Consider the following 13,565-nt stretch of genomic DNA (forward strand, 5'->3'; position numbering starts at 1 on the left):
GATTTCTGTGGAGTTAGTAATGATGATAGAGAAATGAGTTGGATGGGAAGATGAATGCCATATTATTAAGTCATGAATACAAAATGAGTGGCAATGAGTACCAGAAAACCAGAAGCTGAGGAAGCAAGAACCACAAGGGGTTAGTTGGTGGGCTGCCGATGTGAGAGAAAATGTTGGGAGAGCAAATGCTGGGTGCTGCCATGGGTGGACAATCAGATTAAGGAATGGTCAGAGTTACAGTGCTGTAATGAAAAGGTTATGGATACCTTATGAGACTTTTCTGTAAGGGCTGCTTTCTGCACTGCAGACTGATTTTTTCAGTGATAGTTCTCATCACGTTCATAGAAATATCTTAAAAAAAAATATTTTGTATTCTTTGCAGACTTGTTGTCCATTTCATTCTTTTTGTGCCATGGTGTGTTCTTTGTAATGAGAAGCTCTGTAGTAAATAGATAGGTAGACACCAAAAATGGCAAAAACAACCTTTGCTGTTAAAAGGTGCATGCCTCTGAGTGGAAAAAGAGGCTGGAGTTGCTGCCTGCACAGCTAAGGAACAGGTTGTTAAATACAGAGGAATTATTTAATTGAATGACTTCCAGTTTCTTTACTCATAAGTCTTTTGGTTTTCATTTTAGCTGTGATAGGCATGTACAAAGGAAAACTCCCAAATGCTTTGTTGACAGATTTTGCTTATTACTCAGAGATGTTGAAGCATGCAGCTCCATGGGAACTATTTGCTCATTATTTCCTACATAAAAATAAAAGAAAGTCTGAGTCCACATTTGGTCTGGAAAATGTCTTACACTGGTTCACCTAGTGCTCTACACAGGGTTGGATGAAGTGTGACTACAATCATTATACACTGTACTGAAGAAGACTACAGTTACCAAACTGCATCAATGTGTATGCATATATATTTACACAGTAAATGCATGGAAATGCTATCGCTATGAGAAAGAAAACAATCTCCAGTATTCTCCTTAAAGGCAATTTGAGATAACTCTTTAGTTCATTCAATGAGTAGTTGCTCAGATAACTAAAATTTTGTTATGCTGCTCACTTCTTCTTTTCTACAAAAATCTTAAGTGTTTTATAGCTGTAACCATGATGTTCCACTGCTGAAAGAGTTGTAGAGGAATGAGGGATGCAGAAAGGAAGGAATTTGGACTGCAAGGACTTGCACCAGGCAGAGTTTTTATTGCATATTGCACATAACCATTTTTTTGTAGAACTTATTTCTTTTATCTTACTTTTCAGTGGTCACATTTGGCTGATCACTAACACCTAAAAGTCTAGGAGAAATCTAGATTTCTGTTTAATTTGACCCTATTTTACTACTTCAATGGTCGTAAAATCTATTAAAACAAAAGTGCCCATTTTTATATTCTTTGTGATTATTTTAGTAGCATGTCTACAGTTGCACTTTGTAATTCTTTAGGTGAGAAAAACACCATGCTGGGAACGTTATAGAAAGCATTGACTTTTAAAACCTTATGCCTACTTCTTTTTATCTGTGTACAGTGTTTTGCAAAGTTTTGTGGTAGCTAAAGGTGGCTTTTCTAACTACACAAGAAAGGTCCCACTCTCCAAAGACAATCTGCAATTACAGTTCTTATTGGAAGCGAAGCCATTTGCAAAAGATTAGGCTAAGTACCTCATCTGTGAACAAGTTGGACTTAGTACCTCATCTGAAATGACATACTATGAATAGAGAATACAGGAATCATGGAATCACCAAGATTGGAAAAGACCTCCAAGATCATCTAGTCCAACTGTACACCTACCACCAATATTTCCCTGCTATGTGTTTTATTTTCTTTATTATTTGGTTTTGCTTGTAAATTTGTCTTCTGACATTTTTGTTGGTAGGAGCTAATTAGCATTTTGAATTCTGGGGAAGTATTTAGATGCCAGAATACCTAACATTTCATGTAGCTTTTTACTTTGGCTGGGTGGTATTAAGGTGTCCTTCTCTCTGATTCCACATGGTTTGAGAAGTTATACTCTGTGGAAAATTTTATCAGACATTTATTTCAGTGTATATGACATAAGAGCTGAAAGTGGGAGCACTTTTTCCTCCTAAACTATTATAGAAATGTCAGTATTTGTAACAAAAGAATCCATTCCTCTGTTCCTAAAGAACAAACTGCATCTGCAGCGATGCTTCTTCTGTTCTGACCCAAGCAAAAGGGAATTAATATCAGTGAACAGAAGTCCATCATTTTACTCAAATGTTATACTGTGGGGGGGGAAAAAAAAAAAAAAAAAAAAAGTTTTTTGACAATTTTTTTTGTCAGCAAACTCCCAGCCTTTCCTCTAAGCTAAAGAATCTGAAAGCCAGCAAAGCAAAGTGAGAGCTGACTATTGTAATAATAATAATAATAATAATAATAAAATTAAAAAGGGCAAAGCCTACTGCTTTAGCACCAAGGGTGGTTCTGTTACCGGCAGATGGCAGATGCCTGGGCCAGAACTCACGTGCCTTGCTGAAAGAAACTCCTGGGATCTGATTTCCCAAGCTCTCAACAACTTAGTGAGGTTAAAGTTGGCATCTGAATGAAGCCCCTCTAGGGAGCTTCCATTTGTTATGGGAAATGGTGCTTCTGATTGAAATGGAAATGTTAACGGGAGACTATTTAGTCCTTTATTGAAATCAGGCACAGAAGGGAAAAGTAAAATAGGAGTACTAAACAAAGATGTCAAATTCTAAGCTGCAGTTTTTTGGTTTGTTTTTTTTTTTTTTTTTCATTTGTTTGAATTTCATTGTGAATATTTTAATGATGTTTCAGGCAATTCCCTATATGTCACTTTGTTTGCAAAACAAATAGGAAAGCCTGGAGTATGGTTCCATGCTGTAACCCTAAATTCAGTTTCTTGATAAGCTAATTTCCACTGCAAGTTTATGGAAGTAATCTTACCTGTACTTCATTTTTTCAACTTATAAAATGGGGTATATTACTACCTTTCAGTTTATTTAAAGGAATAATATAAGGCAAATTCATGATCAGAAAAATTATATATATATATGTATGTATATGTATATTATATATATATAATATCTGATTGTGAATATATGTATTACATAAATGGTCACCCTCAGTAGCTGTAAGGATGGGGCAGTACTTTATGAAGCATCATGTTGCTTCCATAGCAATAGGCAAACCTCTCCTAATGGCAATGAATGTGCCCTTTGCCCTTCTATAGTGCTCTTAGGTTTGTTGTTGTTTTAGTTTTTGGTTTTTGTTTTTTTTTTTTTTTTTTTTTAACGTAATACAGCTGACCACTGTTCTCACTCATTTTATGTATTACAGAGTCTCTCACCCACCACAGATTGTTCTGCCTCTTCACAACTGGGAACCCAAAGATGAACCTACAAAAGAAGAAGAAATTGGTCCATTAGTTGAACACATCTATGAGGTAATGATGATATATGATTACATAGTACTTTACTCTGCTCCCACTGATGAATTTGAATTATTGTCTTTATCAGCATCTAAAGCCATACATGTAAATATTCCCACTTCAGAACATGACCCATATTTAATCTGGGAACTCAGAACCCTTTTCACATTAGCGAAGGGAGACACTAGTTTATGTTTGAAATCTGCCTTTGACATTTAAGAGATCTAGAAATATTTAGGATGCTTGGCAAGAATTAAAAATAGTGCTTAAAAGCTCATTACAACCAACATCAAATATTTTCACTGACTTGGCTGTTTTTTCATTAAAAGCTATGAGGAGAAGAGTTCGGGTTAGAAACAAGTATCCTGAATGAACTGTATGGAATACAAAGCATCTTCGGAATCTGATGGATAACCTTTATTCAAGGGTGTAAAGCAGAATGCCTCACATGTGGTTTCAATTAACAAATCAATGTGCAAGAGCTTAACTGGCAGTGTAAGATTAGAATTTGCATGATGCAATGAACTGTAGTGGATCAGACTACAAAATACAAAGTCTTATTTGTTTTATCCTCGTCTTAACATATTTCTCTAAACTGAAAAGTCTAACAAATCTTCCTATCTCACCCACCTGTTTGTGGAGCAAAATATGTGATTTCAAACATATTTTAACAGTCATTCAATATTTATGGTGATTCAGGAAGCCTCTTTCGTGGTTTACTGATATCAGCAAGGCATAATGAAAACCAAACACGAGCACAAAAACTCCTTACTAAAGAAGGTGTAAGAATGAACGTGGGTTTTGTTTGGGTAAAAACAAAGCGCAGCAGTAACAAAATTCTGCACATTAAAAAATAAAAATAAAAGGAGGGAGGGGGGCAATTTCAAGACTCCAGAAACTTTGAGTAGAACTTCATAATATCCTGCTTCTGTAGCTCTCAAATCCAGTGCTAGCACATACTCAAACCTCATGCAGTCATCAGACATTTTCAAATTGTATACCATTAAAAGAAAAATTTTAACATCCCATGTTTTAATTCCTATGGTTGTGTTTGTTTGGGTTTTTTTTCCTCAGAAAATGATGCTATTTTGTAATGTTACTTCAGGAGAGCTACTTTCTTTTTCACTTGGGAAATTTGAACTAAGACACACTGAAAATAGAATTCTTAATCACAAAAATTACTGTAGGCTCTCCTGTACCTTCTAATCCTTCACCCTGAAATGTGATTCTTTTTTCACCTGTTTTCGGTATTTTTTGTTCTGATTGTATATATTTTTACAGTGCTAATCTGTTTTGGTTTACATCTTGAGTGGTTTTTTTTAGGTCATTTCAGGTCTTTCATACACAGGACAAAAAAAGGGAAAGGTGATGGCAAAAAAGATCTTCTCCCAGATTTGCTTTCTAACTAATATGAGATGGTTCTTTTTCACTGCCTGCCACAGATTTTCCATCAATAAAATGATGATAATAATCTATACCTCTTTCCAAAAGTACGTTAGGATTATAGATGTTAAGAATTTTGAAGTATCAAAGTGATGATTGATGCGTTTTTTGTTATTATTTTCTGCCTTTGACAGCACTGATAATGTTTGTTTCCCAGCTTCACAATATAGGACCAAGTGCCATCAACAATACAGTTCTCCATGTTGGTTGGCCTGTGTCCAGTCAAGAGGAGTTTCTTCTTTACATTCTACATATTCAGACTCATGGACCACTGCACTGTCAAACAAGCTCTCCTATTAATATAATGCAAATCAATGTAAGTCACCCACTGTTATTTTTATTTCCATCCCTGTCTACATTTGCTTGCATTTTCTCTGCCTACAACTTCACAATGGCATGGAGTTTTTTCGGAAATTTTTCACAGTAGCCCTGAGATCATTTTCACGGGTAAAAAGCAAACTAGTGAACGGATTCCTACAGACTGCGATTATTTTCATGCCTTAATCAATGTTAACTCATAAAATTTGCAACCTTGTGGCAACATGGCAGGCTTTTTGTTTTCTATCCTACTTGGAAATGGTTCTGTAGTTATTTTAATTGTGCCAACAAAGGGGGAAAAAAATCCCCCACTTGTTTTTTCTTGGTACTCCTACACATTTTCTGCTGTCCAAATTGTTTCTCCTTCCATGGATGTGGTTCTTGTTTTGCAGCAGAGCTGCGGATCTCAGAATTTGGAGGTAGCAGGACCAAGGAACAGCCTGGTCAGAGCCTCCTCAGCACGGTGCTGATAGGCAATGGGTCTCAAGGCCTGTTTTAAGGTCTGTATTTGTGATGGCAGGTCCTGCAGAAAGAACTGGGTTTGGCTCAGTCAGAAGATTTAGCAAAGCACAGCTTTCCTTATTATCCCATCAAAAACAAGGTATCCAGTTTATTAAGCATAACTCATTCCAGACACTTCTGAAATAAGCACCACTTCTCAAGTGTAACCAGTAGTCTGTTAAACATCTTGTAGAAAGAGCTACATTCCAAATGCTTGAACTGTTCTACGTCTTCTGCTTACCAGGAGCTGAGCTGAGTACAGTGGAGAGAAGTGGAGAGAAGTGAAGAGAGCTTTCTAGCCAACAGGACTGCTCTTCACTTGCTCTTCATTTTGCTGCATGACGAGTCTTTTGCTTACAGAGATAGAAATACACTATGTAATCACAAAAATATAGAAAAAAAATTGTGTATAACAAACACATCACTAAATTTTGTTGTTTCATTCAAGGAAGGCAGTAAAGAGTTAGGATTCTCCCTTTCCATTTAGTTTTGCTACAGGATGGAAATGAAAATGAGGGGAAACTCAAGATGTTCCCATTTTATATGCAAAACACAAGAAGTTCGGAAATAATATTTTTTCTATGATCTTTTGCACCTCATTTCCACTTATTTTTTAGCAGCAGTGAGGAACAGGAAGCCAAGCTGCCCAATTTATATTTGCAACCCTGGGAGCTCAAAGCCACTGCTCAGATCAGGTTGCAAATAAGGAGTAAGGGAGCTCAGCATCCTTCCCCTGACTACTGGATGCTGCTTTGAGTTTCACTTTAGAAGCCAGGATGGGAACATTTCTGTCAGGAAGGCAGAGCCTGTCGGTGGAATAGTGCCAAAGTTCTGAATAACTTTTTCAGGGCAGTGTATTTTTTGATGATTATTTTTATGCTTCTTGAGTTTGCTTTTCCTCTCCTGTTTGATAATGATTACATCTGTTACCTAAAGAAGAACTGTGAGGCTTGTATGAAATTTCTTGTTGAAATCACAGTCCGTTTGTCATAGCAGAAGATACTTCAGTCATTACTGCAAGAATTAAACATCCTCTCCTTGTTTTAGCTTCCAGAGCACTGAACATCATGAATATACAATTGATTTCAAATACTTCATGCTTATGTACTGCTTCAGATGGGAAGAGGATAGGGGGCTTAGTATAAACATCAGGCTGTCTGGCTCTGATTTCCAAATAAGGCCAAGGACATGACATGCCTGGCTCCTCTTGGATTTCAGAACCTTGCATTCTTGGGTGCTTGGGTGTTTCCCCTTGAAAATGACTTAGATTGTTCACTTTCAATTAAAGCGGTATATTGCTTCCCATTGTTGAATTTACTTTCTCGTAGAAAGCTTTCCAGCAAGTTTCATTGTTTCATTCCCAAAGATTAATTTTGATTGTAAACCTATACACCCATGGGAAGAGTCCTGTTTAGGGGCTTTTCTGTAGCTTTCCTTTCTCTCATAGTGGTGATAGTAAAATTGTTAATCTTGCAAATGGTGTGAAGAGAAGGAAGAGGGCTGATTGAATATATGGAACAAATTCACTGCACAAAGGAGCTCAGTAGTCTAGGATGCTTCAATCTGTGCACAGATATAATCTACAAAATGGGAAGTGGCAGGGACAGCGTGGTGGGGGACTGACTGCCCTCAGCCTGCTCCTGCACAGGAATGCCATGTGTTCACAGCACAGGAACTGGAGCATCAAGTGAAGCTTGCAGTCAGATTCAAAGCAAGCAGAAGGAAGTGGTGGTTCGTGCAACAGGCATTGGATGTCTGGAACTTGTTGCTAGAGGAAGCAGCTGGGGTTAAAAGTTTACATGAGTTTAGGAGAGAACTGGACACATTTGCAAAAGAGAAGGCCAGTGAAGTTTATTAAATGAACAGAAAGTTCATCTGCATCAGGAAGTCCCTAAGCTGGAAGCTGAAAGTTATTAAAAGAGGCAAATGCATGCCTTGTTCCTGCTCTTCCTTCTACATCTGTTTGAAGGCAGGTCTGTTGAGAAAGGGCTCAGCAAGCTGGACCTTTGGCCTGATCCAGTATTTATGAGATATTTTTGTGCCTGTAAATACCAGAGGGACAGACAGTGGTTTCTGACTGCAGTGGACTTTTGGTATTGGCTCAAGTGCGGAACACATGGAGTAAAAGCCACCACATGGGTAAGGTGCACCTGCCGACAGGCTCGGGCATAGTCCCAAGGCTATGTGTCCTCTGTGCTGCAGAGCTCTCAGCTGTGTGTGTGCCACTTCTGATCTGGGGACAGAGATAGTCCTCTTCCTGAACATTCCTGATAGAATGCTGCATATTGCAGCAGAGGTTAGAAAAGGCGGAAGGCTAAACTGGGTTTTGAATGAGAAATTGAGGAACTGGAGATACCTTGAAATCTGCTCAAGATGATGAGGCTCACAATACAGTTTTCCCAGTGGGGAAAACAAGAAAGGCCATTGTAGTAGGCCTTGCAGAGAAGGAGAATCCATTTCAAGTAAGGCATCATGTGCAAAATATGTGCCATATAGAATGGCTGTGGAGACAGAGTTGTCCTGTGCTATTGGCTCAAGAGAGTTAAAATAATATCTTTAACCTGCTATCTTTTACCTGATATCTTTAACCTGAATATTTAGGCTACTAGAGGAATTCTGCTTTTGAACTGTTGCAGGAGACATTCATGTTTTTTATAGCCCCTCTGGGCTGTTTTCAACCTTAGCTGTAAATAATTCACTAGCAAAGATGCTCACACTCTATGATCTATGAAAAAAAAAAAAAAAAAAAAAAAAAGTAATTGTAAAAATGATCAAGTATTTTAATGGATCTACATATGTATCAGTTGTCTTTGTATACTGAGGGCTTCTTCAAAGGCATGTCATTATATTGTGGGTTTTTTTGTCATCATTATAGGAGTCTATATATCCTGGTGAAAGAATCCTGGAAAGAGAATTCCTACGTTATCACATAGAGAGGCAGAGATTTACTAGCTACTCAACTGTTCCCTTGTTGCAAAGGATGCTTCTCACAGAAGATCTCAATGTCAAAACTGTTCCCTCTTTGCCTTAGAATTTTAATCAAATATTCTGAACACAGAGTTAGTCTCTGGAAGGTTTTGTGGGATTTTAGCTGTAGCTTCGCTTCTGTGCTACAGCATGGCTAACATGTTCCTTAGGAATTTAAGATATTTTGTGCTCAGAGGTTAAAGTTGAAGGAACTTTGAAGAAAGGCTGAGAGAGCTGACAGAGTTTTGGTATTCTTCAGCCCCGCAGAAGAGGCTACAGTGCCTTCCCTGGAGTATAGTTGCCTTCCCATACCTGAAGGGGGCCTGCTGGAAAGCTGGGGAGGGACTTTTTATAAGAGCAGGTAGGGACAGGACGAGCTGAAATGGCTTCAAACTGGAAGAAAGTAGATTTAGATTAATTATTAGGAAGAAATTCTTTACTGTGAAGGTGGTGAGACCCTGGAACAGGTTGCCCAGTGAGGTTGTGGATGCCCTCCCCAGAAGCATTCAAGGCCAGGCTGAATGGAGCTTTGAGCAACCTGGTTTTGTGGGAGGTATCCCTGCCAATAGCAGGGGGTTGGAATTGTATGATTTTAAAGGTCTCTTCCAACCCAAACCATTCTATGATTCTAAAGACAGAGCTGATGTAGCTGTTTCTAATTTGGGGCGCCCACTGAATTGTGTTGCTATGCTTAGGTGAGTTCCTTTAAGATCTTATTACAAACTTCCACCTATACTTTATTGTGATTTGACACAATCAGATTCTCATAAGCTAGAATTTACCTTTCCCTCCATAGAGATTGAATTTCCAGACATTCAGTTTCCAGCTTCTTGAAAGAAGCTTCAGATGCTCTGTGTACAGATTAAAGGCAAACTGGCAGCAGTAAAACCAGCTTTCATTCAGAGATCAAAAATCCATGAAGATAAAGCACAGCAGGATGCATTTTAATATGAGATTAAAAATGAACAAACTGTTGCATTATACAAAGTTGTTATTAAAAAATAACAATGCTGAAAAGCTGCGCTGCTAGAATTCGGATTTGCTTTCTTTCCTGTTACTTTCTGGTAATGCTGGCAAAATCATTATCTTGCAATAGGCGGATTTTGCTTTGAGCTAATGACAAGGCTTTGAATTTATCCCATTTTTAGAGAACAGAACCTGGCCCCAAGAGTCTAACAAAAATAAGTACGGTGTGAAAAAAATGTCATCTACTGCAATCCCTATAGCCAAGCAATATGTTGCTGCGCTCTGAATGAAGACAGTACATTTTCACATTGGTGTTGTTAAAATGCAAAAACAATGTTAATCCAAAATCAAAAACCTCTGAGAAGGGAACCAGTCTGTTAGATTCATTGTATGGATATATCATTAATGTTCACTTCTTTTTCTCTTTGTAGTTTGCTATTCCACAGGACACTCCTGAACTTGCTGCTTTTTTATATAATTCCACAATTTCTCATTACATCAGGAGAAGGGAGGTAGCCATGACAGAACCTTACAGGAGGAACTCTGCAAGAATACTGGTGAGCTGACTAAAATCTGTACACTGGGATTATAAATGCAGTGCAGCCTCAGTGGCTGTTGGTTTGACTGCAGTTTATTTATAGACTCATTAAAAGTGCCTCATGCTTAAAATGAAAGTTTTCATGTGAAGTAACAGCTCTGACGTACAAATACTTTGGGGCATATTGGGCCCTGCCAGTAAGTACTTACATACAATGGAAAGATAAGACTCCTTTCCCTTCAAGCATCCCAAGCAAGGCAGATGGGACGAGTCACCACATTTTTAATGTTCAAATCAGCAGTGGAGGTCTTTAAAATTATGAGCAAGAGCAAAATTCTATCACGGCTAGTCCAGGAAAACAGTTCTGTTTAGTCAGTCTGGTACCTGAGTGTTTGTACACGGCTGCATTTTCGGATGGATTTTCTGTTTTTTCACTCCTGCACTCTGTGTCCAATCTCAAGGATACTTCAGCATTGTAGGCATCAGCTCCCTCGGCCTGGAGGCTGCATTCAGAGTTGGTGAACTCAAGGTCAGGGGTGGGATTCATGCAGTCAGCACTTTCCTTTTACTTTTATGAACCTTGGACAAAGTTTATTTCATGTCATGCAGTCTCTTATTAAGCTACTTACTGCAAGCTTGAATTTGGGTTCCTTGACATCACTAGAATTTGGTAGGAAGAAAAGAACATCATAGATGTGGGTGTTCTGGAGTAATGCAATAATTACACTACTTCTGAATGTTAATTTGGCAATTTTTATAACAAGAAAAAGAACATGAAAGTAATGAACACCATAATGTAATTAAAAGCAAAAAGCATTGATGAACCCATTTGAAACAGTAGTCACTGCTGATGCCTATGTAATTCTTTCATCAATCTGATGCCTAGGGAAGCATCATTCCTTTGAGACTGAAGGAAAAATGCCCGGACTTTCAGACGTACCGATCAATACCACAAAACACTTAATCCATTCTTCAGTAATACCTTAATTATCAGTTATCTTCCTCAATGATTAAGCTCATATGCTGCTAACATAGAAGTCACTGTAGCAACTGTTAATGGTTAACCAACGTTGTAAGTATGCGCTGTGTCTGCACCTTATTACTCAATTTGAAATATGAGGCAGAGATTTTTCAGCTTTTTGATGCAGGCTGAGAGTATGCAGGAATATAAAACTGGCACATGTGATGAGCAGTCCTCCTGTGCAATGTGCTTTTGATAAGCACAGATCAGAATGGGATTGGGTACAGTGCCTACAAGTGAATATATAGCAAGGCTTTTTCAGGATTGACATAAAAAATAAGTTAGCGTATCATTTATTCTGTTAGAAACTGGTCGCAATTCTTTCTGCCCTCAGCACTGGCTACTAAAGATTAAAAAATTTATATTTTTTTAAATTTTGACTCATGGAGGATATGTATGGAAAGTGTATGCTGTTGTTGAAAATGAGTGATTGGCAAAAGGCAATTTTTTGTTCAAACTTTTATATTTCTTCAGAAGTTATAAGTAATCCTAATTTTCATTAAAACATTTTCACAGAAATGAAAAATGTTCTGAGAACAACTTCTGCTGTTTGTACAGTTTGTTAAACATTAGGTTTACTCTTCCATTAGTTCTTCTGTTACGGTGTTCCTAAAAATCACTATGGACTAAATGCATTACTACATAGAAATATGTGTTCCGGCCCTAGAATGTCAGCCAAAAGTAGATTTTTGCATACTAATAATTTATTTTGTTAATATGTTGTTTTGGCCACTATGATTAATGAATACAGCTCTCCTCCTTCCTGCAAGATAAATAAATCTGGCTGGAGGATGTTTAAATATGAAAAGTCAAATAAACAGATACTCTGAAATACTCATTTAAAAACAAAAAAAAAACCAAAAAAAAAGTGAATAGTTGCAAGTTCCAGTTTCATTTTCAGGCAGATTTTGAGAACAGTGCATAAGTATTTAGCTTCTTGCAATAAGGTAGAATTTGTGGGAAAAGCTGTCCATAAAGATACAGGATTCCTTAACAATGTTTTCAAGTCTATTACATCTGCCATCATCTCAGTTTCTGAAGTATGGGCTCTGGTAGCGCAGCCATTCTTCCTCCCCCAAAGGAACACACTTGTGAGAAATAACTTTTGCCATTGAGGTCTCAAGATTTCCTGTCAGGAGAATTGATAAAAAGCATCCATAAGAAGAGGAATCTCTGCTTTGTTATAAAAATGAGTCAGATAAAACCATAGCCTTCCTCTGGAATGAAATCAAAACTTTTCAGGTAAAACTCATTTGTATATGTACAACAATACTTTTTTTTTTTTTTTCAAACTGTAACATAATTGTCTTTCTATGAGACCTGCCTTCCTTTATACCCCAAACAACCCCATAATTTCTGGGGTTTCCCACAGGACTTTGCTCATTCCCTTCCATGGCTTCCAGTCAGCTTTTAGCATTTTTTGTGACATTCTTCTGGCAGACTTTAACAGACTACGTGGTTTTGAGTTACTTGACTTTACTTTCACCTTCATGTCTGTGTATAAGCCAGAATCACTGCTCATCAGCAGCATTTCATGGGCCACGAGTTTTAAATAAGGAAACTAATGAATCTTAGCAAACGTTCTGGCTGCTATAATGTAAATATCAGTAGGAAAACTGGAAGAGTTGGAAGAGGGAAAAGATTTAAGAACATAAATGTAGGCTTCAGGCAGAGAGGACAGAAAAAATACATGTTGAAAAGAAAAAAATGATCAATGGAGATAGAATGCATGCTTCAAAAGATTGATGAGTACCCAGACATTTTAAGAGTTCTGCAGACTAGACTGGTGAAAGCTATTACTTTTATTTTCATTAACTACAGTAGTTAATTGTATTAATTGAAGGAACAAACACCTCTTGGTGTTTCCCTCTTTCCCTCTTGGTTTATGTTCTCACAGTGGCTCATGACATATCTCATTTGTATTAGTTTACATCACTGGTTTCAGACTGTTTAACTTTTAAAGAAAAAGTCCATTTGTTTTGATAATTTCGAGCATTTGAAAATAATTTCATTCATCTTGAAAACAAAAGTATGTCTTCCCTTTGTTTTATACCCAGAACTGTACAAATGTGAAGTGTATCCTCATTTCCTGCAGTGTGGGACAACTGGAAAGAGGGAAGAGCGCAGCACTGAAAATCAGGTCCCGGCTATGGGCTGAAACTTTCCTGCAGGTAATGCAAACAAAAAACATTCTGTAGACACAGATCCCTACGTCTTTTATTTGATTAATGTATGGGAACTCCTGAGTCATGGCCTGAACCACAGATTGATCACCTGAGGCAAGCACTGAGTCAGCCATGGGAGCACAGGTGAAGGCAATTCAGCTGAGTGACCAGAAGGGATGGAGCCTGGCTCCATCTCTCCTAGACCCATTTAAGGGCTGACTGCCGTTAGGGAAGGATTTCTTTC

The 13,565-nt window shown here is 37.8% G+C and overlaps 1 protein-coding gene across 2 annotated transcripts in view; it reads left to right on the forward strand.

The window, feature by feature from the left end:
- ITGA8 (integrin subunit alpha 8) overlaps positions 1-13,565 on the forward strand; it is a 96,943-nt gene that overhangs the window by 64,363 nt on the left and 19,015 nt on the right. For both annotated transcript variants that reach the window (XM_052694981.1, XM_052694980.1), the window contains exons 24-27: positions 3,312-3,417; positions 5,003-5,161; positions 10,029-10,154; positions 13,214-13,327. In XM_052694981.1, the coding sequence (XP_052550941.1) occupies positions 3,312-3,417; positions 5,003-5,161; positions 10,029-10,154; positions 13,214-13,327 (505 nt within the window). The remainder of the gene's footprint in view (positions 1-3,311; positions 3,418-5,002; positions 5,162-10,028; positions 10,155-13,213; positions 13,328-13,565) is intronic.

This window comes from Tympanuchus pallidicinctus, unplaced genomic scaffold (assembly GCF_026119805.1).
Source record: "Tympanuchus pallidicinctus isolate F22 unplaced genomic scaffold, pur_lepc_1.0 scaffold3, whole genome shotgun sequence".
NCBI classification, from domain to species: domain Eukaryota; kingdom Metazoa; phylum Chordata; class Aves; order Galliformes; family Phasianidae; genus Tympanuchus; species Tympanuchus pallidicinctus.